The sequence below is a fragment of the Stegostoma tigrinum genome, chromosome 27 (assembly GCF_030684315.1).
Source record: "Stegostoma tigrinum isolate sSteTig4 chromosome 27, sSteTig4.hap1, whole genome shotgun sequence".
Lineage (NCBI taxonomy): Eukaryota > Metazoa > Chordata > Chondrichthyes > Orectolobiformes > Stegostomatidae > Stegostoma > Stegostoma tigrinum.
The window spans coordinates 2,947,615-2,972,134 of NC_081380.1; the positions used below are offsets into that span (position 1 = coordinate 2,947,615).

The 24,520-nt window shown below is 41.9% G+C and overlaps 1 protein-coding gene across 4 annotated transcripts in view; it reads left to right on the forward strand.

Annotated features, from left to right (window-relative positions):
* rabep1 (rabaptin, RAB GTPase binding effector protein 1) overlaps positions 1 to 24,520 on the forward strand; it is a 120,137-nt gene that overhangs the window by 15,100 nt on the left and 80,517 nt on the right. Inside the window, exons 1-2 of one of the 4 annotated variants that reach the window (XM_059655536.1) lie at positions 3,637 to 3,662; positions 4,815 to 4,904. The exons of the other annotated variants lie outside the window; for them this stretch is intronic. Coding sequence (XP_059511519.1) covers positions 4,886 to 4,904 — 19 coding nt within the window. The 5' untranslated portion in view covers positions 3,637 to 3,662; positions 4,815 to 4,885. Of the gene's footprint in view, positions 1 to 3,636; positions 3,663 to 4,814; positions 4,905 to 24,520 lie in introns of those variants that run through there. 4 annotated transcript variants of the gene reach the window in all.

Sequence of the window (24,520 nt, forward strand, 5' to 3'; positions counted from 1 at the left end):
TTTTTCAGATTTCCTTTTTATTTTATTTTTTTCCACTTTCATTTTTATTTTATTTTTTTTACCTTTCCTTTTTATTTTATTTTTTTTTTCCACTTTACTTTTTAATCTTTTTTTCATCTACTTTCTTTAATTTTTTTTTTTCCTCTCATTTATTTAATTTTTTTTTTTTCTTCCTTCCTCTATTCTTTACTTTACCTTTTTTCTTTCACTTTTTTTCTTTCCCTTTTTTCCTTTCCTTTTTTCTTCCTTTTTCTTTACTTTTTTTCTTTCACTTTTTTCTTTCCTTTTTTCTTTCCTTTTTTCTTTCATTTTCAAACAAAAACCACCCTAATAATAATAATCTCTCTCACAAACCCAACAAACAACCAAAAACCCAAACAAACCCAAAAAAACAACCCACCCAACACCACAAACAAACCCCCAAACAAACCTCCCAAAAACCCCTCAACAAAACCCTCCCAACAAACCCCAAACCCCCCCAAAACCCCCCCCTCAACCCAAAACACCAAAACCCCCCCCCCAACCCAAACAAACAACCCCCCACCAAACCAAACCCCCAACAAACCCCCCCCCAACCAAACCCCCCAACCAAACCAAAAACCCCCCAACCAAAACCACCCCCAACCCAACCCAACAAAAAACCCAACCCCCCAACCAACCCCCCAACCCCCCCCCCACAAACCTCCCCCCACCCCCCCAACCCCCCCCACCCCCCCCCAACCCCCCCACCCACCCAACAACCCCAACCCACCCCCAACCCCCAACCAACCCCAACCACCAAACCCACCAACACCACCCACCTCCCACCCCACTCCCCACAAAACCTCCCACAAACAAACCCTCCCCACAACCAAACCCCCCCAACAAACCCCAACAACCCCCCCCAACAAACCCCCAACCCAACCCCCCCCCACACCAACTCCCCACCCACCAACAAACCCCAAACACCCCTCCCCCACCAAACTCCCCACTCCCACACAACCCCACACACAACCACCCCCCCCACTTCCCCACCAACCCCCACTCCCAACCCCAACAACCCAACAACTCCCCACCCCCAACTCCCCACCCCAACATCCCCACCTCCACTCCACCCCCCACCCCACAACACCCACAACCCCCACCCCAACTCCCCCCCCTCCCCACTTCCCCCCCTCCCACTTCCCCACCACCCACTACCCCCACCCCCCCCACTTCCCCCCCCCAACCCCCACTTCCCCCACCCCACTTCCCCCCACCCCACCCCCACCTTCCCCACCCCCACCCCACTTCCCCCACCCCACTTCCCCCACCCCTCCCCCCCACTTCCCCCCCCCACTTCCACCCCCCACACTTCCCCCCCCACTCCCCCACATCCCCCCCCCCCACTTCCCCCCCCCACTTCCCCACCCCCCACTTCCCCCCCACTCCCCACTCCCCACTTCCCCCCCACTTCCCCCCCCCACTTCCCCCCCATTCCCCCCCCCACTTCCCCCCCCCACTTCCCCCCCCCCACTTCCCCCCCCACTTCCCCCCCCCACTTCCCCCCCCCCCACTTCCCCCCCCCACTTCCCCCCCCCACTTCCCCCCCCCCCACTTCCCCCCCCACTTCCCCCCCCCCACTTCCCCCCCCACTTCCCCCCCCACTTCCCCCCCCCACTTCCCCCCCCACTTCCCCCCCCCACTTCCCCCCCCCACTTTCCCCCCCCACTTCCCCCCCCCCACTTCCCCCCCCCACTTCCCCCCCCCCACTTCCCTCCCCCCCACTTCCTCCCCCCCCCACTTCCCCCCCCCCACTTCCCCCCCCCACTTCCCCCCCCCCACTTCCCCCCCCACTTCCCCCCCCCACTTCCCCCCCCACTTCCCCCCCCCCACTTCCCCCCCCCACTTCCCCCCCACTTCCCCCCCCCCACTTCCCCCCCCCACTTCCCCCCCCACTTCCCCCCCCCCACTTCCCTCCACCCCACTTCCCTCCCCCCCCACTTTCCCCTCCCCCCCCCCACTTCCCCCCCCCCCACTTCCCCCCCCCCCCCACTTCCCCCCCCCCACTTCCCCCCCCCCACTTCCCCCCCCCCACTTCCCCCCCCCCACTTCCCCCCCCCACTTCCCCCCCCACTTCCCCCCACTCCCCCCACTTCCCCCCCCCCCCACTTCCCCCCCCACTTCCCCCCCCCCCACTTCCCCACCCCCCCCCCCACTTCCCCACCCCACCCCCCCCCCTCCCCACCCCACCCCCCCCCAAATGTAGCTAACAACAGAGCGTCAAAATCTTAACACGGATGATCCCTGGAATGGTAGGCCTAACATACGATGAACAGCTGAGGATCCTGGGATTGTATTCATTCGAGTTTAGAAGGTTGAGGGCCTGTCTGTTAGAAACACACAAGATAATGCATGGCTTAGAAAGGGTGGACGCTGGCAAGTTGTTTCCGTTGGGCGGGGAGACTCAGACCCATGGGCACAGATTTAGAATTAGAGGGGGTAAATTTAGAACAGAAATAAGGAGGCATTTCTTCAACCAGAGAGTGGTGGGCCTGTGGAATTCATTGACACAGAGCGCAGTGGAGCCCAGGACGTTAAATGTCTTCAAGGCAGAGATTGATAACTTCTTGATGTTGCAAGGAAGTAAGGGCTAAGGGGAAGACTGTGGATAAGTGGAGTTCAAATACCCATCAGCTATTATTAAATGGCAGAGTGGACTTGATGGGACGAATGGCCTTACTTCCACTCCTATGTCTTATGGTCCTTAAATTGAGGCCCACAGCCCCCCTCATCCCCATAGTCCTACTATCGACAGTGACTAATTAGTTCACTGATTATTTACACTTCAGAAAGGGTGTTCTAACTCAGGCTCAAATAGAGACCATTTTAACAAAATAAGAGGATTGCGTTTGTGTGATTTACAATTGAGTTTGATTGATTTACAGCATGTTGCAAAGTGCTTCCTAGTCAATGAAATTAAAATACATTGTGATATCGGAAATTTGGTAGCCATTTTATATACGTTGTGGTGACGCAAAAAACATCAACCTGCATTTATATGTCATCTCTAAAACATTCGGAGGTGCTTCACAACATTATCTAACAAAATTAGAAGCTGAATCACTTCGACAGACAAATGACTGAAAGCTTGGTCAAATGTAGAGGTTCTAAGGAGACAACGCAGTATGGAGCTGGAGGAACAAAATAAGCCAGGTAGCATCAGAGGAGCAGGAAAGTTGAATTTTTGGTTCGGAAAGAAGGGTCCCGACCCGAAACGTCAACTTTCCTGCTCCTCTGATGCTGCCTCGCTTGCTGTGTTCCTCAAGTTCCATTCTGTGCTATCTCTCACTCCAGCATCTGCAGTTCTTGCTATCTCTCAGTTTCTTGAAGGGAGAGGTTTACAGACAACACTAAATACGCGGAAACCGTGAGAGAACTCACCTCCAAAAACCCCACAACGCCTGGGGAAAAAGGATTCAGTTATAAGGGACAACCAATCAAAGCAACGTCGTCCCCATACGTTCCAGAAGCAGATACTATGTCGATTTGCTGCTTCAATCAGAGTTTGTTTTCGTCATGATCCTCCAATAACAGGCCGCTTCACAAACATGTTTGCTGTTGATAGGTTTAGTAGCACCAAGCATGGGAGAGAAGTAGCCTGCGATCGGAGGAAGAGCAGCTGGGGAGCGTAGGGACTAGCGGTGGGTGAGTTCGTTGACTTGCTGGCTGCAAAGTTTGGTCGTTTGGCGGGGTCGATCGTTTCGCGATCTGAGATGATGAAAGGCGTGGGTAGAAGGAGCTTGCAAAGCAGAGAAAACAGTTTTAACCTGTCCAAAAAAAACATACTAGCTAGGAGCCAGGAAAACTTTAAACTCGAGAAAACCTTGGAAGTTTAATTTTAATCTTTTTAGTTTAACACTGCATCAATCTGGGAGGTCTATGTGCGGAAAACTGTTGTGGCCCTACTGTAATAAACACTGCATCAATTGTTAAATTTAAATCTGAGATTGTGATCTGAGTTGCAGCAAAATTGCCTGGTTAAAATATTTCGACGTGTGTAATGAAAACACATTAACTGTGATCTTGAAAATCTGCAGAAGTGTTTCTTTTGTTCTTTTTGTGTAAAAACATGTCAGTTATTTCTGGAAAATAAAACCCTTTTGTTAACTTATGCCAGTTGTCTCAGGTGAATTGACTTGCTTTGGTGCCTAGGAAATTTAATACTACTTTCCTTATTGGATGTGGATTTAACTCTAGTTGTGGGTTTGATCATTAAGGTTATTGATTAATTTTAATTCTGTTTCTGAGAATCCACATACCCACATGGCAATTCAAAAGCAGAATATATAGTCACGTAGTCACAATATTACCTAATAAAGAGAATTAGGGAGAATGAACAGGAAAGACCCAAAATCAAAAATTAGCCTCAAGAAAATCTGAAGGGGAACCTGCTAGGAGTACAGAGGGCAAAAAAAAGACTTTTTTGGAGGAGCTGTGAGGTCAGGCAATGATGTGGAAACTGGTGCACCCCATTGTGGTTAGTACTGACCATGTATGCACCAAGTGTTGGCTGCTTGAAGAATTTCAGCTCAGAGTTGATGAGCTGGAGTCACGGTTGAGCAGTACAAGACATCAGGGAGGACGTGAGCTTGTCCAATAAGCTTGAGATTCTTGCTCCCTGTGTGAATCAGTGTGTGGGTTATAGTGAGGATGAGCAAACTGACCACAGGACGGAGATACAGGGAGCCGTTGAAGATCGAGGAGAAGAGTAGTTGTAATTGAAATAGTCAGGAGAGTAGACACTGTTCTCTGTGGCCAGGATTGAATGTCTCAAAGGCTGTGTTTCTTGGCAGGTGCCCACATTCAGAATATCTCGTCTGAGCTGCAGAAGAATTTGGAGTGGAAGTGGAAAGATGCAGTCGTCATGGTCCAGAGAGATACTGGTGATATTAGTAAAATTCAGTTTTGGGCCCTGTATGTAAGGAAGGATGTGCAGGTGTTGGGGGAAATTCAGAGAATCTTACAAGAATGATCCTAGTTATGAAAGGCTTGTCATATGAGGAGCAGTTGAGGACTCTGAGTTTGTACCCAGTTTAGAAAGATGAGGGAGAAATACAGAATACTGAGAGGCCTGTATAGAGTGTACATGAAGAAAATGTTTTGACTAGTAGGAGAGACTAGGACACGAAGGCACAGCCTTAGAGTGAAGGGATGACCCTTTAGAACTGAGTTGAAGAGTTTCTTCAGCCAGAAGGTAGTTAATCGGTAGAACTGAAATAATAAGGTGTAGAGCTGGATGAACACAGCAGGCGAAGCAGCATCATTGGAGCAGGAAAGCTGACATTTTGGGCCTAGACCCTTCTTCAGAAATGGGGGAGGGGAAGGAGATTCTGAAATAAATAGGGAGAAAGGGAGAGGTAGATTGAAGATGGATATAAGAGGCCACAATGGACCTCCTCTACATCGGGAAGACCAAGCAGAGGCTTGGAGACTGCTTTGCAGAACATACTAAACAACTGCACCTCCCAGTCGCAAACCATTTTCAACTCTCTCTCCCCCCCCCCCCCCCCCCCCCCATTTCGCAGACGACATGTCCATCCTGGGCCTCCTGCTGTGCCCCAACGATGCTACCAGAAGGTTGCAGGAACAGCAACTTGGGAACCCTGCAGCCCAAAGGTATCAATGTGGACTTCACAAGCTTCAAAATCTCGTCTCCCCCTACTGCATCCCAAAACCAGCCCAGCTTGTCCCAGCCTCCTTAACCTGTCCTTCCCCCTATCCCCTCCTCCCACCTCCATCTCCTACCTACTAACCTCATCCCAACCCCTTGACCTGTCCGTCCTCCCTGGATTGACCTATCTCCTCCCTACCTCCCCACCTGCACTCACCGTTACTGGTTCCATCCTCGCCTCTTTGACTGGTCTGTCTCCTCTCCGCCTATCTTCACCTCTATCCATTTTCTCTCCACCTCCCCCTCTCTCCCTATTTATTTCAGAACCTCCTTACCCTCCCCGATTTCTGAAGAAGGGTGTAGGCCCGAAACGTCAGCTTTCCTGCTCCTGTGATGCTGCTTGGCCTGCTGTGCTCATCCAGCTCTACACCTTGTTATCTCAGATTCTCCAGCATCTGCAGTTCCAACTATCTCTAATCAGTGGAACTCATTTGCTACAGAGAGCTGTGGATGCCAAATCATTGAGTGTATTTCAGACAGACAGGTTTTTGATTGGTATGGGGATCAAGTGGTATGGGGGGAAGGCAGGAGAATGGGGTTGAGAAACATGTCAGGCACAGTGCAGACCTGATGGGCCAAATGGCTGAATTTTGCTCCTGTACCCTTATGGTCTTGTGGTTCTATGGCTTACAGGTAAGTAGGACTTGGTGCAAGTTATTTTAAAGGCAGCAAAATTATTGGATTGCCGAAGACAGCGTTGTGGATGACGGAGGCCTGCTAGGAGGGCACTTGAATCATGAAGTCCAGAAGTAACAAGGGTATAAATTCCAACAGATGAAGTGAAGCAGGGTTGAAACAAGCTGTAATGAAAAGATCATGTATTTATCTGTTATATTTTTATGATCACTGTGATCTTAGAATGCTTTGCAGTCAACTAAGTACTTTTGAAGCATGGTCGCTATTGTAACGCAGGGAATGTGGTAGCCAACCTTTTTCACAGCATCCTCCCACAAAATGGCAGTGTGGTAATGACCAGATGTTATTACTAAACAGGAGAAAGTAGTTATGGTGATAGAGCAAACATATGAGTATAAAATATAAAATCCTCTGTCAAATAGGACACAAGATTGCAGACCTTATGATAGAAATGTTATAATATCCGTTTTGGGAATGCTGATTAAGGGATAGTGGTGAAAATGCTAGGGAAAACATTCACTTTTTGTCAAGATAGTGACATGGGATCTTAATAGATACATAAAGAGGGCAAATAGTTTATCATTTCGCAAATAGACACAACCCCCACCCCCCCATAATATACACTGTGATGGCAGTCTCTTGTGTTACGTGATCCTGTAAGTGAGCCAGTGTCAGATACCTGTTAAATGAATGAAGAATTTTGCATGTAGTTCCCTTCCCATTACTGTTTTAAATTAAATAAATTCATCTGTCACCTTTTGTAATGGGAATCCTGATTTATGGGCCACTAGCACCAATATTGGAGAAAGTGGAAGCTTACTTTCGGGATGATCTTCACATGAACTATGCTTGGATCTATGTTCTTGTGAATCACATAACTAGGGAAGTTGCGCAAGTTTAAACCAAATAGTTATGGCAAGGGATCAAATGTGGAATGATGAACGTATGTATCATAGAGTATAAGTAAAGTTGCTGTTTTACCGGACTATAGGCAGCTCTTGCATTAGAGAGAGAAATCTGGCGGTAGTTTAACTTGAGGGTGACCATGCCTCTGCCAAGGCAAAAGGTTAAGTAAGAGAATTCTTCATGGTAACCTCAGCTGGTGCAGGAACTGAACTCACCTGTTTTCATTCCGATACATTACAAGACATCTGTCCCACTGAGCTAAGTGACCCCCTTCAAAAAATAGAGACAAGCTGAGAGAGGAAAATATGGGAAATCATGGCCAAAGAATGGCAGGAAAGTGGAACAGGAGGGAAAACCTAGGAATACATCAACAATCAGCACAAGATAGTGCAAAGATAACAGACAAAACCAAGGCTATACATCAAAATGCATGTTGCATTCATAACAAATTTAAGTCTATTCCTGCCCCTTACTTGTATATTTGAATTGCCTATTTAAGTGTGTCACAAAGTAACTACATCCTCCCTCCCAAGGAGGGAGTATCACAACTTGGAATTAAGTTTAGTTTATTTATTTAATGAAAGCAAATTTCTGGAGCCAAGGAAGAACCTCATTTGCTGAGTTTAATGTGATTACTCTGCTGCCTGGTCAGTATAAGGATATTCTATCACAGCATCTTAAATTTGCATAAGCTAACAAGCTTTATAAATGTGATCATTTTCATTCATAAAGCAAGTATAAAATTAAAGATTGATTGCTTAACTTTAAAGTAGAGACTGAATTACATCTGGTCATGTTGGTTCAGTTTTCCTCCTCTTGCTCAGTGCTCTACTTGGAGATCACACTTGGCATTGATACACCAAATGTAATACTGATGGTGATTGTACAATATATACATAATAAAAACTTAATTGGTTTGCATTTAAAGCCATATCCAAGTTGATTCTCGACCTTTTTAGTCTCTAAATTGTGAATGTATGAATTGTTCAGGGTTTGAATGTTCTCTGTGCTATATTAACTGCTCGGACTTTTTTCATTGGAGAAGAGGAGGAGGAGAGGGGACCTAATTGAGGTATACAAGATAATGAGAGGCATAGATAGAGTTGATAGCCAGAGACTATTTCCCAGGGCAGAAATGGCTAACACGAGGGGTCATAGTTTTAAGCTGGTTGGAGGAAAGTATAGAGGGGATGTCAGAGGCGGGTTCTTTACACAGAGAGTTGTGAGAGCATGGAATGCGTTGCCAGCAGCAGTTGTGGAAGCAAGGTCATTGGGGTCATTTAAGAGACTGCTGGACATGCATATGGTCACAGAAATTTGAGGGTGCACACATGAGGATCAATGGTCGGCACAACATTGTGGGCTGAAGGACCTGTTCTGTGCTGTACTGTTCTATGTTCTATGCTCTGTATCTAAGCTATTCTAGTGTATAGTCCCAAATTCAAATATTGAGCTGAACTTAAAAGCTTTTTTGTCTCTTTGATGAATTGTTAAAAAACAACTAAAGGTCAATATAGCAGATTGGTAAGGTGGAACAGAACTTCAGGATTATGATGCATGTTTCTTTATCTTCCAGCAAGATTTATTTATTATGTATCACACCTCCCAAATTCCCAAATATCCATACCCTTTCTTTCCTAGCCCCTTCCCTTTATTTAAAAAAAACAACTTGCCCATTCAACCAGCTACTTTTTAAGCTAGAGGTATGATTTCCTATTGTTTTGTCTGCTGGAAATAGAGGAAGATTGGTGAAAATACATGTTCCTCCCATCGGCATGTGCCTCACCTTGGCAAATGAGGTGGGACCTGCTTCTTGACCTAAAAGCATTGCTGAGGTAAACCACAGTCCTCAGATAAACTAATCCATTCAGCCACTGTCATTATTCATGCTCTGTTACTGGCATAAATGTTCAAGTTTCATGCATTATGAACATTGAAAAATTGAAAATTAATTGTTTTCTGCCAATGACAGGTTTCTTTTGTTGTGAAGAGGTACACTGTAAGCAATAACGTATCTAAATATACCTTTTGATTGGACTGTTTTATTGTGTTTTGTGAATTGCAAGACCTGCCTCAGCTGAAATGGGAACAAAACCAAATTTAATCCACACTGACCCCTACAAGGACTCTTGAGTTCTGTGGCAGCATACCCTTTTAGCGTCTGAAGATGAGTCATTGGATTCTAACAAAAACAAAGTTGCTGGAAAAGCTCAACAGGCCTGGCAGCACCTGTGAAGGAGAAAACAGAGCTAACGTTTTGGGTCCAGTGACCCTTCTTCAGAATTCTAACGTCTGTTTCTGTCTCCATAGAGGCTTCCACCCCGTTGATTTGTGTGTTTATTTGAGATTTCCAGCATCTGCAGTATCTTGTTTTTATGACTCCTTTAGCATTTTGTTATAGGAGCCATGAATAGTGACGTGGGAGACTCTAATTTCTTCTCATCACACAATGACTGTATGACTGATTATAAAATAGATTGGAAAACAGTGACAGGATTGGATGGAGTCAGCTTAGATTTATGAAAGGGAAATCATGCTTTATAAAATATTGGGACTTTATACTTTGGAAATAAGTAGTAGAGTTGATAAGGGGGAGCCAGTTGAATTGGCATACTAGGCTATCTTTGATGATTTTACAAGTCCTAGGTGAGACCATACCTGGAGTGTTGAGTGCAGTTTTGGTCTCCATATCTGAGGAAAGATGTTCTGGCTAAGCAAGGACTGCAACAAAGATTTACCACACTGATTCTTGGAACAGCAGAACTGACTGATTTGTGAAGAGAGATTGGATTTATTAGAACTATATTCGCCGGAGGTTAGAATAAGGACGAGGGATCTCTAATAAACTCATCAGGGCTAGACTGGGTAAGCGCAGGAAGAAAGTCCTTGATGACTAGGGAGTCCGGAACCATAGGTCTAGTGTAATGAAATGGAGTAGGCCATTTAGTACTTCAATGTGGAGAAACACTTCACTCAAAGAGTAGTGGACTTGTGGAATTCTGTCATAGAAAATAGTTGAAGCCAAATTGTTGGATGTTTCAAGAAGGAGATAGATATAGTTCTTAAGGTTAAAGGAATCAAAGAATGTGGGGTGAAAGGGAGAACAGGGTATTGTGTTGGATGATCAGGTGTGATCATTATTGAATGACAGTAGGCTGGAAGGGATGAATGGCCTTCTCCTGTTCCTATTTTCTGTATTTCTGCTAGGAATGTCTCATGATCTTACTGTATGCACTTGGCGTATATTCAAAGGATTTACAAGTTGATACTCAAATTTCTTTGCCTGCATTATGAATGCAATGTCATTGGCCATCAAGATCTAGGATGGGAGTTGAGCCCAAAGTTTCAGACTCAGGCAAGAACGTTATATATTGCACCACAAGACCTCGTAGGGATTAGTTATAGCTGGAAAAAGGTAGCAATGGCAAGGGAATGAATTTTCAGATCATGGCCTTTTACATAGTTCATTGGTCTGCAAATCCTTCCACTGCTTCAGTGTTTTTTGGAGATATTGTCATGAAGTGGCTGTTTTCATGTAAGTTAAACACATTGAGCAGATTTGGTTTAATGGCTGTAGAAACATAGAAACACAAAGGATAGGAGCAGGTGGAGGCCATTCAGCTCTTCGACCCTACTCTGCCATTCTTCATGATCATGGCTGATCATCCGACTCAATTGAATAATCCCAAAAGAGTACAATAATGTTTCGCTACCTTTGTTCATGAGATGAAGGGAATGTTCTTTGAAGGTAGAATCAGTAAACTAGGCTTATATTTTCTGACGTTTAGAGAATGTGGTAAATTAATTGAAATGTAGTGTCATAAAGGGCACAGAAAGGTGTTATTTGGCTTGAGTTCATACTGGCTCAAATCAATATCTTTTAGGATCCTAAAGCTACCAATATACAATATTTAAGGGGCTGGGCCAATTGGATTCTGAGAAAATGTTTCCTGTGGTTGGGAAATCTAGAACATGGCTTCATAGCTTTAGAATAAGGGGCTGATCTTTGAGAATTGAGGTATTTCAGTCAGTGTTCTGGATGTTTGGAATTTTCTGCCCAAGATCATTGTATTGTTGAGTATGTTCAAAACAAAGCTGACTGTCTGGGTTCTGAGGGGATTGGGGGATATGGAGAGATAAGGGTGGAGTTGAGATGGAAACACGGCAATGATCTTTTGGGCAGAGCAGGTTCAAAGATCAAAATGGTTTTCTCCCACTCCTATTTTCTCTGTACTTATTTTTGATTATTTTCTGTATCTGTTGCAATATTTTAGTGATCCATGTGCCTGGACTTCACCCCAAGGCTCTTTGGGCATCCACTGTTTTGAAACTATCATATTTTCTTGTATTGAAATTTGTTTGCCACACTTTTGCCTATGTTACATAATCTTTTTGCAATTTTATAGTTCCACCTGCACTGAATGCAATGCTGTCAGCAAACTTTGATATGTGGCTTTCTATCCTATCATTAAGTCGTTAGTTAACGTGTTGACTAGTTGAGACTCCAAAACAGGTCACTGTGAAAGATCACTAGTTACATCTTGACAATTTGAGTACCTGTGCATTATCTGATTAATTTCCTGTGCTCAGCCAATTTCCTGACCAGGTGATTAATTCCCCTTAGTTCCATGAAGTTCAACTTTAGCTAATAGTCTCTTGTGAAGAACGTTATAAAATGCCTTCTGGAAGTTCATATAAATAATATCGCTAGCCATTTTCCCCTCTCCTTCCCTTCAGTCACCTGTTGAAAATGTTAAATCAGCTTGGTCAGGAACAATGTACTTGTTACAAACACAGATGGGTTGTCTCTGACCAGCTGAAAATTTTCTAGGCATTCAGTGAGGTGCTTATCATAGACTGTGTAGTAATTTCGTAACAACAAATGTTGGAGTAATTTGCCTATGATTCTCTGTCTTCCCCCATCATCTTTCTGAAGTAACTGAGTCACGTGTGCCATGTTCCAATCTGAGAGAACTTTGGAAGATCATAGGCGCAACTGAGATGTTCCCACATACCAACTTTAAAATCCTAAGTTAGAAGCTTGTTGCTTGTATCTCTTTAGGTGTCAGTTTTTTTTGTGAAGCAGAGCTGTAGCCTCTTAAGAGTGTAAACTGTTCTGTATCCCATAATTCTTTTTCCATACCTGTTTTTCTACCCATTAACAAATTTGTCTCATTTCTTTGGAGATTTTCTCTTTCATTTATATTAAAATTAAGGTTAATCTGGATCTTAGTTGTTTCGCAGTACCCCATTTCAAATATCACATCAGGCTTATCCTGTAACATTCACTCTCATGTTCAAATGTCATTAGATTGCTAAGTTATGATACTTCACGTGATATCTAACAACTTCAATGTTGATGCTTCCTACCTCTATCACTCTTTCAGGAAGTGACTTGCAGAAACCTACCCCTTTCTAGGTGATGGAAGTTTTTCCTTTAATCCCTTCTAAACCACCTCTTTACGTTAAATTTCTACCCTGCAGTTATCGATCCCTCTACCAAGTGGAAAATCTCCTTCTTATCTACCTTTCCTTTGCCCCTCATAATTTCATGCACCTCAATCATGCCCCCTCAGCCATTCTACTGATCTCGTCTTTCTGCATAGCTGAATTGCTCCAACTGAGGCAAGATCTTGGTAAACCTCCTGTGCATCCTGTCTAGGGACTAGAGTACGTTGTGTACTTGCTGACCATCAGGCACTGATGGGCCTGTTTCTGTGGTGTAAAATTCCATGACCCTAATTCTACCTTTGTCTTTTCTTTATGTGGGTATGTAAAAAGGAGAAAATTGTAAAAGCTGGCAATTTTTTTTGCTATTTTACATTCATATCCTATTCTCCCTAACAATTTGTTTGTAATACCGTTGCTGAATTCTAAAATTCTCCCAGTCCACAGGCTTGCTGCCTTTTTGGCCAACTTTATGTATCCCCTGTTTTGATCTAATATCATCTTTAATTTTCATTGTTAGCCATGGCTCTGTCTTGCTTTTTAATTCAGTACTTTTGCCTTATAGGACTGTATGTTTTGGACACTAAGTGTTAATTCTATAAAGACTAGCCATTATCCATCTACAGTCAAATATTTTAATATGGCTTTCCAATCCACTGCAGGCAACATCCTCCTTGAATCTTCATAATTACTTTTGCTCAGGTATAAGGCCATAGTTTTGGATTGAACTACATATTTTTTCAAACTCCATGCACAATTCTATCATACTATAGATAGCAAGGTGTAGAGCTGGATGAACACAGCAGGCCAAGTAGCATCAGAGGAGCAGGAAAGCTAACCTTTCAGGTTTGGACCCTCCTTCTATCATACTATGGTTGCTATTCCTGAAAGGTTCTTTCGTATTGAGATTACTAGCCTTTTCTCACTTCATAGCATTAGATGTAAAAAAGCCTATGCCCTTGATAGTTTTCTGAAGCAATTTTTGTGGAACTGTCTCATGTATATTTCAGTAACTGTAGCTTGGTTCGCCGAACTGACAGGTTTTGGTGGAAGTGTTTCGTCCCTTTCTAGGTGACATCTTCAGTGCTGTCTAGTCTCCACTGAAGCACTGTTGTTCTAGTCAGTTTGAATTTATAGGTCTCGTCCAGTGGGTAGTTCTGTTTCTGGTTTTGCTCCATAGCAGCATGTAGATGTGATCTATTTCAACATATTTGTTTATGGCACCAGTGTTTGAAACCAGGCTTCTAGGAATTCTTGTGCTTGCCTTTGTTTTGCTTGTCCTAGTATTGTTACGTTGTTCCAGTTAAACCGATGTCCTTTCCTGTTGGAGTGAAGAGGTACAAGGGAGAGTTGGTCATGCTGTTTTGCTGCATCACGTAGCCATAAACAAACATGTTGAAATAGACCCCTCTACATACTACTATGGAGCAAAACCGGAAACAGAACTATCCACTGGACCTGAAGTATAAATTCAAAATGGATCAGAACAACGATGCTTCATCAGAAGCTAGGCAGCACTGAAGATGTCACCTAGTAGGGGAAGGAAACATTTGCATAAAAACTAGTCAGCTCAGTGAACCAACCAATAACTCCAGCCACAACCCAAGCTACAGATCTTTGCTAAAACATTAAATTCCAGACATTCTTCCTCAACCACATTGATGCTTATTGTACTTCTCCATTCTCTATGCAAATTGAAGTCATCTATGATTACTGCATTCTCCTTGTTAGATGCGCCTCTAATTTCTGACATACACCATGCCCTACATTACTACTATTGTTTGGTGGTCTGTAAATTACTCCTACCAATGTTTGCTGCCCTTTCTGTTTCTTAGCTCCATCTAAACAGATTTTGCGTCCTGTTTTTCTGCTTAGAGAACCTAGCTGAGTAATCCACTAATCCCATTGTTTATTATCAGCAGTACGCACACAATCTTAAAGCTCATTCACTTCGGACTTACAGTGGAAACCTGTTTGTGCATATGTTACCAGTCTTATTTGACCTTTGATTTGAACTTTTTGCAGCTGTCGTTGTTACCTTGTAGTTGGAAAATTAAGCAAAGTGGCGATATTGGTTCAGTGCACCAAAAAGAATCATCCCATGCTAATGTATTCATTTCGTCTCTTTGTTTGATCTATGTATTAGTGGAAAGTTAGTGTGCTACAGTCTACACACAAGCTGTGAGCCCTGCTCAGTTTTCTGCCATCTTTGTCTCTCCCGTTATTACCCCAATAACAACAATTTCCGTTAATCCATTTTTATAACTTCTTTACTAGTGGAACAAATCATTTGACACTGACGAGTGAAATGGATGAGCAAAAGCTTAGTCAGAATGGTTGGTTATAAGAAGTGGCCTTAATGGTTAAAAGAAAGGCTGGGGGGGGGTGCGGTTTAGAGATTGGAACCTTGGCATGAAGTGATTAAAGTCTGAAATGGGCAAGGAGCCTGAACTGGAGGATCACAGAAACCTTAACAGTATTGTCAGTTTGGAGGTGCTACTGAGACCTGGGGATGACTAAACTGTGGGTAGATTTGTAAACAATGGTAATTTTAAACTCGTAGTACTGCTTAAACAAGAATCACAGTAGGCCAAGGCAATTAGTGAATGTAATTAAACCACAAGTAGTGCATTTTGAGGCAGTTTGAAACCAAACCTAACTCAGGAATTCAAAAACAATTTGCCAGACACTTAACACCACCATTCATAGCTCCATTCTTTCCCTCTCCTTGCATAATAGTTTGCTGCGCTTCCTTTCCACTCGGTTAAATTCAAAACTTAGATAACAAACTGTGACACACTTTCCTGTCTTTAAGTCTGTGTAACATAAATCCAACTGACACTTGGACAGACATACAATTCAATAAATGATGACACACAGTTTGCCTGGAATAGTATTCATCAAATGCACATGTTGCATTGTAGATGTGTGTAAATATTTTGGGTAATTCTTGTGTATAGCATGCAATTGCACATATTTAGCTTAATTCATATGACACAGTTTTGATTTTTTTTTAACGTTAACCATTTGGTAATCATGATAATTTGCTATCTGAACATTTTAGAATGGAATATACAATATCCCTTTCTCTCTTTAGGTTGCAAGCAACCTATCACCAGGTGGCATTGGGGTCATCCAGGTCTGTCCTGTCCTCCTCTTTTTGGTTTTTGCAATGTATTTAAGTTGCTAAATTCTATTTTGAATTTCCCAGTTTTTGTGGTACCCAGGACCTCCCTTGCCATACCACAATAGTTCCATCGCCAACTATACTCTTTTGTACCTACCTAATGTCAGACCCTAGGCTGTGGCTTATACCTTACTGCTGCATCTCCATGGTTTGACCTTTGATTTAGTGTTGTTACATGCTGGAAGATTCACTCTAGTTGGAGCCATTCTGAATATTAAGAAGTCGTTACAACCAATTAGACTTTTCAGCCAACGTAAATACAACAATCTAAATTCCTTTACAAAAACAAAAATTGCTGAAGAAATTCAGTTGGTCTGGCAGCATTTTTGGAAACGATGCAGAATCAATATTTTGAGTCCAACGACACTTCTTCAGAAACTTTTGTTCAATTGTTAAAGAGGTGTTTCATTCTTATAAACTTACATGTAGTCTTTAAATAGTGCATTGGTAGTTAAGTTGATTGCTTACGTGGAAATAGCCATTTCGTGTTTATCCTGATTCTTTATTCCCTGTTGTGATCTTGCCTACCACCTCCACCCCCACCCATGCCATCATTCTTTTTCACATAGTAACCATGAGAAAAATTGCGAACTGCTTTAAGAGATTAGACATGGTACTTCCAAAAATCTTTTCATGTTTCCAGTTGCAATGCTGAGTAGAATTTTACTAAAAGATTTTTGAAATCTTAATTAACTATAGGAGAGCATTGATAAGGCTTTGTTGCAGATCAGATCCTGTACTGTGCTTGTGCTAGTGGGAAGAGTATTCCCAAAGGCAGAGGGATGATAAAGTGCTTATCACTTCAGATTTGTCAACTACAGTTGGCTGCCTACTTCAGCACTACCATACAGATGTAATATCATATTCTACCTGACTGTTGGCCACCCTCTCACTTCCATTTTTATTTGTTTAAATGCCATAATGTAAATGTTTTCAATCATTCAAGGAATCTCAAATTATAATGGTAAGTTGTACCCTTGTGTTTGATTCACACAGAGGCTGCTTTCTCACCTTCATTTGTGGTGTGGTAATAATACATGTACTTCCTTTGTCCGATCATTGAGTTATAACTGAAGTGGTAGTCCTATACGTGTTCTCTCGTGTCTGTCAAAAACTTTTGTCTGTGCAGTTTCTAAGCTGTACCAGTTAAAAAGCAACTACAATCTGATTGTTGATAGAGTTCATAGGAAATATGCTGGAATGTTTTATAAAGCAGGATCTAGTAGGGCACTTGGACAATTTCAATGTAAGCAGGCACACTCAACATCGATTTGTGAAAGGGAAATCATGTTTGACTAAATTTATTGAAACATTTTGAAGAATTAACAAGCAATGTGGATGAACGTACAGTGTTCTTGGATTTCTAGAAGGCATCTGACAAGGTGTAGCAAAGGCTACTATGCAAACTTAAAGCTCACTTTGTTGAAAATAACATTGTCATACGGACAGAGAATTGTTTAGCTTTGGGTTGGCATGTTGTGACAAGTGGAGTGCCATGATGATCACTTCTGGGGCTTTAACTATTTATGATTTATATCATTCACTTGAATAGAGAAGGCAAATCTAGATATTTTCTAATCAACATCTTTGGCGAAGTTATCACACATCTCTGGAACAGGTGGGAGATGACATCTGCACCATGAGAGCACAAGGGATGAAATATATGGTTCTGAAAATACTGAAGATGCCAAAAATATGTAGAAAAGTAAGTTGTCCTCAGGCATCTGTAAAGAGATATAGGTAAAATTAAGTGAATGGAAAAAATGGCATAAGAATAATGTAGGAAAATATGAATTTGTCCACTTTAGCAGGAAGAACAGAAAAGCAGTACATTATTTAAATATAGACATAACAAGGTGTAGAGTTGGATGAACACAGCAGGCCAAGCAGCATCAGAGAAGTAGGAAAGCTGACGTTTCGGGTCTGGACCCTTTTTCACATAGACAGATTGTGAAACTCTGAGGTCAGTGTCATACAGCATGGAAACAGACCCTTTGGTCTAATCAGTCCATGCTGATAATAAACCCAAACTAAACTCGTCCCAACTGGCTGCGCCTGGCCCATATCCCTTCAAATATTTCTTACTCATGTATTTATCTAAATATCTTTTAAGTATGTAAGTATACCTGCATCCTCTGGACGTTCATTCCACGCACACAGCACACTCTGTATATTTTAAAAAAAAACCCTCATTTTTAAAAAAAACTTTCTCCTCTCACCTTAAAAATATGCCCCCTTGTCTGAAATCATCCATTCCAGGGAAAAGATGTCTGCCATTCACATTATCTGTATCCCTCATTATTTTATAAACCTCTATAAGGTCACCACTCAACCTCTTATGCTCTGGTGAAAAACGTCCCAGTCTTTCCAGCCTCTCCTTATAACTCAAGCCCGTCATTCACAACAACATCCTGGTAAAACTCTTCTGAACCCTCTCCAGCTTAATAATATCCTTCCTATAACAAGGAGACCGAAATTGGACCCAGTACTCCATAAGAGGCCCTACCGACGTCCGTGCAACCTCAACATAATGAGGTGTAGAGACATATGGGTGTCTTGTGTGTGTGAGTCTGAAAGTGTAGCTATTCAGCAGGTGATATGGAAGACAAAAGGAGTGTGGTTATTTATTACAAGAGGAATAAATAGTTTGTTTTGCCACAGTTGTAGTGATGTTGTGATCATATCTGGAGTACTGTGTACAGTTTTATTATGGACACAGTTTAAAATTAAGGGGCCTTCCATTTGGGAAGGGAATGAAGAGAAATAGCTTCCAAGGATGAGTACTTTTAGTCTCTTAGAGAATAGGTAAAATTAAGTGAATGGAAAAAATGGCATAAGAATAATGTAGGAAAATATGAATTTGTCCACTTTAGCAGGAAGAACAGAAAAGCAGTAAAACCTTGACATTGAATGTTTTTAAGGCAGAGGGAAAGACATTCTTTGACTAAGAGTCAAAGGGTTTTTGGGTAAGCAGAAATGTGGAAATATGAAATGTGAGGTTACTAACAGATTAGCAATGACCTTACTGAATGATGGAAAAGGCTCAAAAGACTGGTCTGCCTCTGCTCCTAATTTATGCTCGTAAAAGATTATGCTAATTTAAAAGTAAAGATCGTAATACTGAGCATGGTGTGAATTAACTATTAAGGCATTGCAATGAGGAAAGAACAATGAGGTAAACTCAAGGTTATCTTTTAACAACCATCTTCATCATTGAGAATGGCCTTCGCAGTGAGGTTAGGGTTAAGCAGTTTCAAGGCTGAAGGGAGTTGCAGTGGGAGAGAGATCCGCTGAGGTTGAAAGACAAAAGGGTCTGAAGAAGGGTCGAGGCCCGAAACGTTGGCCTTCCTGCTCCTCTGATGCTGCTTGGCCTGCTGTGTTCGTCCAGCTCTACACCTTGTCTCTGCTCACCATTGAGAAGACTGCCGGTAAAATTGCCTGCTTACTGTCTCAATGAAAGAGTGGCAAATTTAGGTGTCCTTTGTGAAGCAACAGCAAAGCATGCCTTGGAATTATGACCTTTCTTAATTTTTATTGAAGTAATATCAGTGCTCAAAATCAAATTCTGAAAGTTTGTATTCAAAGCAGGGAGAGGATTACTTTCTGTGTTTGGATATATTCTTCCATGTAAGATTTTTGCATTAAGACATTTTGACTGCTAAAGGGTTCTCTAATGGATATAATCCCATGAACATTTTTCTGACAAGCCAGTGCTTTATCTTATTTACATAAAATAGATAATTAATTGTTAAAAATTATTCTGATGTTGGAGAGGAGGGCAGTAACCTCTTTTAACAGCTGACCTTTTATATTAGTGATAATAGGAGATAATGGGTCAGCAAGTTTGCAGACGACACAAAGGTCGGAGGTGTCGTTGACAGTATAGAGGGCTGTTTTAGGCTGCAGCGGGACATTGACAGGATGCAGAGATGGGCTGAGAGGTGGCAGATGGAGTTCAACCTGGATAAATGCGAGGTGATGGATTTTGGAAGGTCGAATTTGAAAGCCGAGTACAGGATTAAGGATAGGATTCTTGGCAGTGTGGAGGAACAGAGGGATCTTGGTGTGCAGATACATAGATCCCTTAAAATGGCCACCCAAGTGGACAGGGTTGTTAAGAAAGCATATGGTGGTTTGGCTTTCATTAACAGGGGGATTGAGTTTAAGAGTCGTGAGATCTTGTTGCAGCTCTATAAAGCTTTGGTTAGACCGCACTTGGAATACTGCGTCCAGTTCTGGTCGCCGTATTATAGGAAAGAATTGGATGCTTTGGAGAGGGTTCAGAGGAGGTTTACCAGGATGCTGCCTGGACTGGAGGGCTTATCTTATGCAGAGAGGTTGACTGAGCTTGGTCTCTTTTCATTGGAGAAAAGGAGGAGGAGAGAGGACCTAATTGAGGTATACAAGATAATGAGAGGCATAGATAGAGTTGATAGCCAGAGACTATTTCCCAGGGCAGAAATGGCTAGCACGAGGGGTCATAGTTTTAAGGTGGTTGGAGGAAAGTATAGAGGGGATGTCAGAGGCGGGTTCTTTACACAGAGAGTTGTGAGAGCATGGAATGCGTTGCCAGCAGCAGTTGTGGAAGCAAGGTCATTGGGGTCATTTAAGAGACTGCTGGACATGCATATGGTCACAGAAATTTGAGGGTGCACACATGAGGATCAATGGTCGGCACAACATTGTGGGCTGAAGGACCTGTTCTGTGCTGTACTGTTCTATGTTCTACGTTCTATAACAAGGTGTGGAACTGGATGAACGCAGCAGACCAAGCAGCATCTTGGGATCAGGAAGGCTCCTTAGAACAGGCTTTGCAGTGGGGTTAAAATTGTATCAGAGATAAACCTGCTGTCAAGATGCTGCTTCGCCTGCTGTGTTCATCCAGCTCCACACATTGTTATCTCTTTTATATTAGTTTCTAGGCATCACCTGTTTATAGACTGTGCGTGAATGTTGAGTTTTTTTTCATCTGTTTGCTGTCATTTCGGTGGTAATTGGACTGTGTTAAGCCTGCTTCTTCATAACACTGCCAACTGAACTCATCTTGCGTTCTTTTGCAATTACAAAGTAGAAATACTAACTAAACTGTTCATCCCAGGGGTATTATCACAGATTTTCTTGTAAATCTCTTCTGTCATTTGGCCTTGGTACAAATCATTTCTGATCCTTTCTCACTGTTGGATGAAGTCATATTGTGGTTGGTCTGCACCCTCACACACACAAAAATGAGCATGCCTTTATGCCATGCTTTTCATGTTCCCAGGTGGTCTCAAGGTGTTTCAGAGGTTGTGAAGCACTTTGATAATGTTGATGTTGTAATAGCGCCAGGCAATTTGCTCAATGCAAGTTACCACAAAAAGTAATGAGATAACTGGCAAGATTCAAAATGAGAAGATAAATATTTTCTGGGATACCAGGAAAAAGTTCCCCTACTTTCTTTGGATAGTGCTTTGAAATTTTTTTTGTCACCTCGCAAGGCAGATAGGGTTTCAGTTTAACACTGGAAGTCACATTCAAGCAAAAGCTAATAAACTTTTTTCCAGGATGCAACAACAAAATAAATGCAGCAGACCAGTTTATTGATGCTCACTTTTCATAATACCTTAAGCCGGAAGTGTCTTTTGAACAGTTTAGAATGTCAGCCAAAATTATACACTCTGGTTTCTAGACGTAGAGTTTGAATATGTGATGCTTTAACTGAATGGTAGCACTCTTACCTCTGTATCAAAGCTGCTGATCCTAACCCTGGCAGTTCAAAAAAATTACTTGATACTCAGTCAGACTTTTTTTTGTTCAGAAACAAAAGCATAAAGTGCTGGAGAAACTTGGTATAACCACATCTGTGGAGAAAGAAGTCGAGATAACATTTCAGATCTGATATGATATCCAAGAAGAGTCTCTCTCCACGATGCTGTCTGACATGAGTTTGTCCAGCATCTTGTTTTTATTTCAGATTTCCAACAATTGCAGTATTTTGCTTTTTTTATTCGAGGCTCTTTTTCAGTCTTTTCTTGTTCTTCGTAACAATGCACGTTATACCCATACCTTCTACCAATTAGGGTTTACACTCTTATGCATGTCATGCCTCATAATTAATAATGAAATTTTTGCAGCAATCATTCTACACAAGCTAACCACTCAGCTCTGCAGAGTGCTCTGAAAAAGAGAAAACACCATTCTGTCAGACTGCAATATTCAAGCAAAAATTATTAGATTTTTTTTTACAGGATGTAACAACAAAGTAAATGCAGGAAGTCCGTTTATTGATGCTCAATTTTCAAAATACTTGAATACAAAAATTGGATTTTAAATCTGTAACTTCTCTGGCTGTAAGGTGTGCAACCAACTGCATCAAGCAGACTCTGAACTGATATCCAAACTAATTTATTTGTAGATTTTTAATCTAGGATTGTGACGTTATATGCCAAAAAAGTTATCTTTATTATTTACTAGCTGAGCCTGTTTAACATTGATAGATATGCTCAGTATCAAATGTGGTAACTGGCTACATCTGTGTGGTTTTATTCCAGCACGTTAATTGAGTCTGCAGCACAGTCAATGCATGCTTAGTGTGGTTTTGATTTTGGAGGAAATTTAGCTTTGAAAAAGGGCTGTTTCATAAGAAATCTTGTGCTGAGGTTATTATTAAGCCTCAGTAGTATCAATGTGGCCCAGACCTTTTAAAGTGAAGCTCTTCTCACTCTGAGAAGACCTATGTTCGTTCCTTATGAACTTCTGAAATCCTATTAATATTGTTGTGTTAAAACATAATGGATAGTGGCTTCAGTAAGAGGAAGAATATATTAGTTTAGCATGAGTGCTGACGGAATCAAAAGGACTGACTAAGAGATGGTCATTAACTTATTAATGCTTCAGTATTCATGTTTTATTAATTGCAGATCCATTTTTTTCTCTGCCCATCAGATCTAATAGCTTATGTAAGGTCAGTATTTCCATTTTCCATCATGGGATGATGCAAAACAGAAGGAAGTCATTGACCCATTGTGTTTATATGAGCTCTTTGAAACCTCTCCAATTAGTTCCTCTTCCCCATAGCTGAGTTAATTCTTCCCTTTCAAGTGTTCATCAAGTTCTCTTCTAAAAGTTACTATTTGAACTTTTCCCAGTATTCCATTCCTAGTATATGCATCACTTTTTTAACAAAAACTTTGATTTCTATGACGGATTCTGATTGCGGATCTTTAACTTTAGTTTGTCTCAGTGGTGTGATGGATTCTACTATTATTGCACGATTATTTAGTGTGTCAGTGTGGAGGTGAAAGTGCACTTAAGCCAATAGACCTCTTTCCTGTTACTGAGAATGTATCTCCTAGGACTACTTGCATTTCTTCCACCATCAGTAATAACCTTTCTGTATTAGATGAACAGGAATTTTCAAATTGAACTACTGAATATCTTTCAGAGGCCAAAGGGATATGTTGAGGAACTGTGTTTTCACATATTTTGCTGAATTTTCACCGATAACATTGATTGCTTGTATTAATTTTTATCTATGTAAAGTATCTGGATGGCTCTGATTATATTTGAATCTTGAATTTCTTTAAAAGAAGTTAAGTCAGATTTGATTTTATTTCACCCTGAGTTGAGATACCATAGAATGACAGGAGCTGGTGGCAGCTAAATATTCATGAGTTTTCCTAGATTTATTCCATCTGATCTTGTCTAATAGCTGAGTGCCTTGGCTTAAGAAAGTTCACTTTAATGCAAACTCCATTTCTAAAGGTGCTGGGTGCTATCTTGGGATGAGCACTTCCCTGTCTGTTTAGTGAATCATTTAGAGCAGTTATTGGTCATGTGTCTGCGTGAAGGCAAACTGTTCTGAACAGATTTTTGTCCCATTAGCAGAGACATAGTTCCCATCTACCCTGGGGTATCAAAGTCTTCAAGATTCAGTATCAACATTGATATTAGTGAATAACTAGTGAGAGCAGCAACAGTAAATGTACTGTCCACATACTGAGGCAGGCCTGTCTTGAATTGCAATGCAGCATAACGGATGTGCCTAACTCTATGACTATTTAAAAGGGGCAGCAAGTAGATGTGTTAGAGAATTGTTTTCTCTCTGACCTTTTGGTTATTTGATATTTATTTATTGTTTATAGATGCAAGGTGTGGGGTAGAATGTTTGGAGGGATGTGGGAAGAAGAAATTACTTGAGGGCAGTGAGAAGCTGCAACTCACTTTCTGTAAGAATGGTGGCGGCAGAAGCTCTCAACATTTAGGAAGTATTTATATGTGCACTTGTGATACCTAAGTGCTGGAAAATGGGATTGGAATAGTCAGTGCTTATTTTAGACTGGCACAGACTCAGTGGGCTGAAGGGCCTTTCTCTGTGCTGTGATTCTCTCTCTCATTATGACTCTGTAAGCCTTAGAAATATGTCAGATGTCTGACTAAGGTTGTTTTCTAACAATTTGTTGCTACATCCCAAAACATAGAGGTATTGGTCCAAATTACATTGGACTATTGTGTAAATGCTTACAGATTGTATGTAGTGTTGCTCAAATTTAGCCCACAGAATGGGTTCCAGTCTTACAGCAGTTCATGCATTATTGTAGTACAGTATACTAACGTATCACTGACTCCATTGGAAAACTTTAATAATTTGTGCGTAATCAAAATTAAAGATC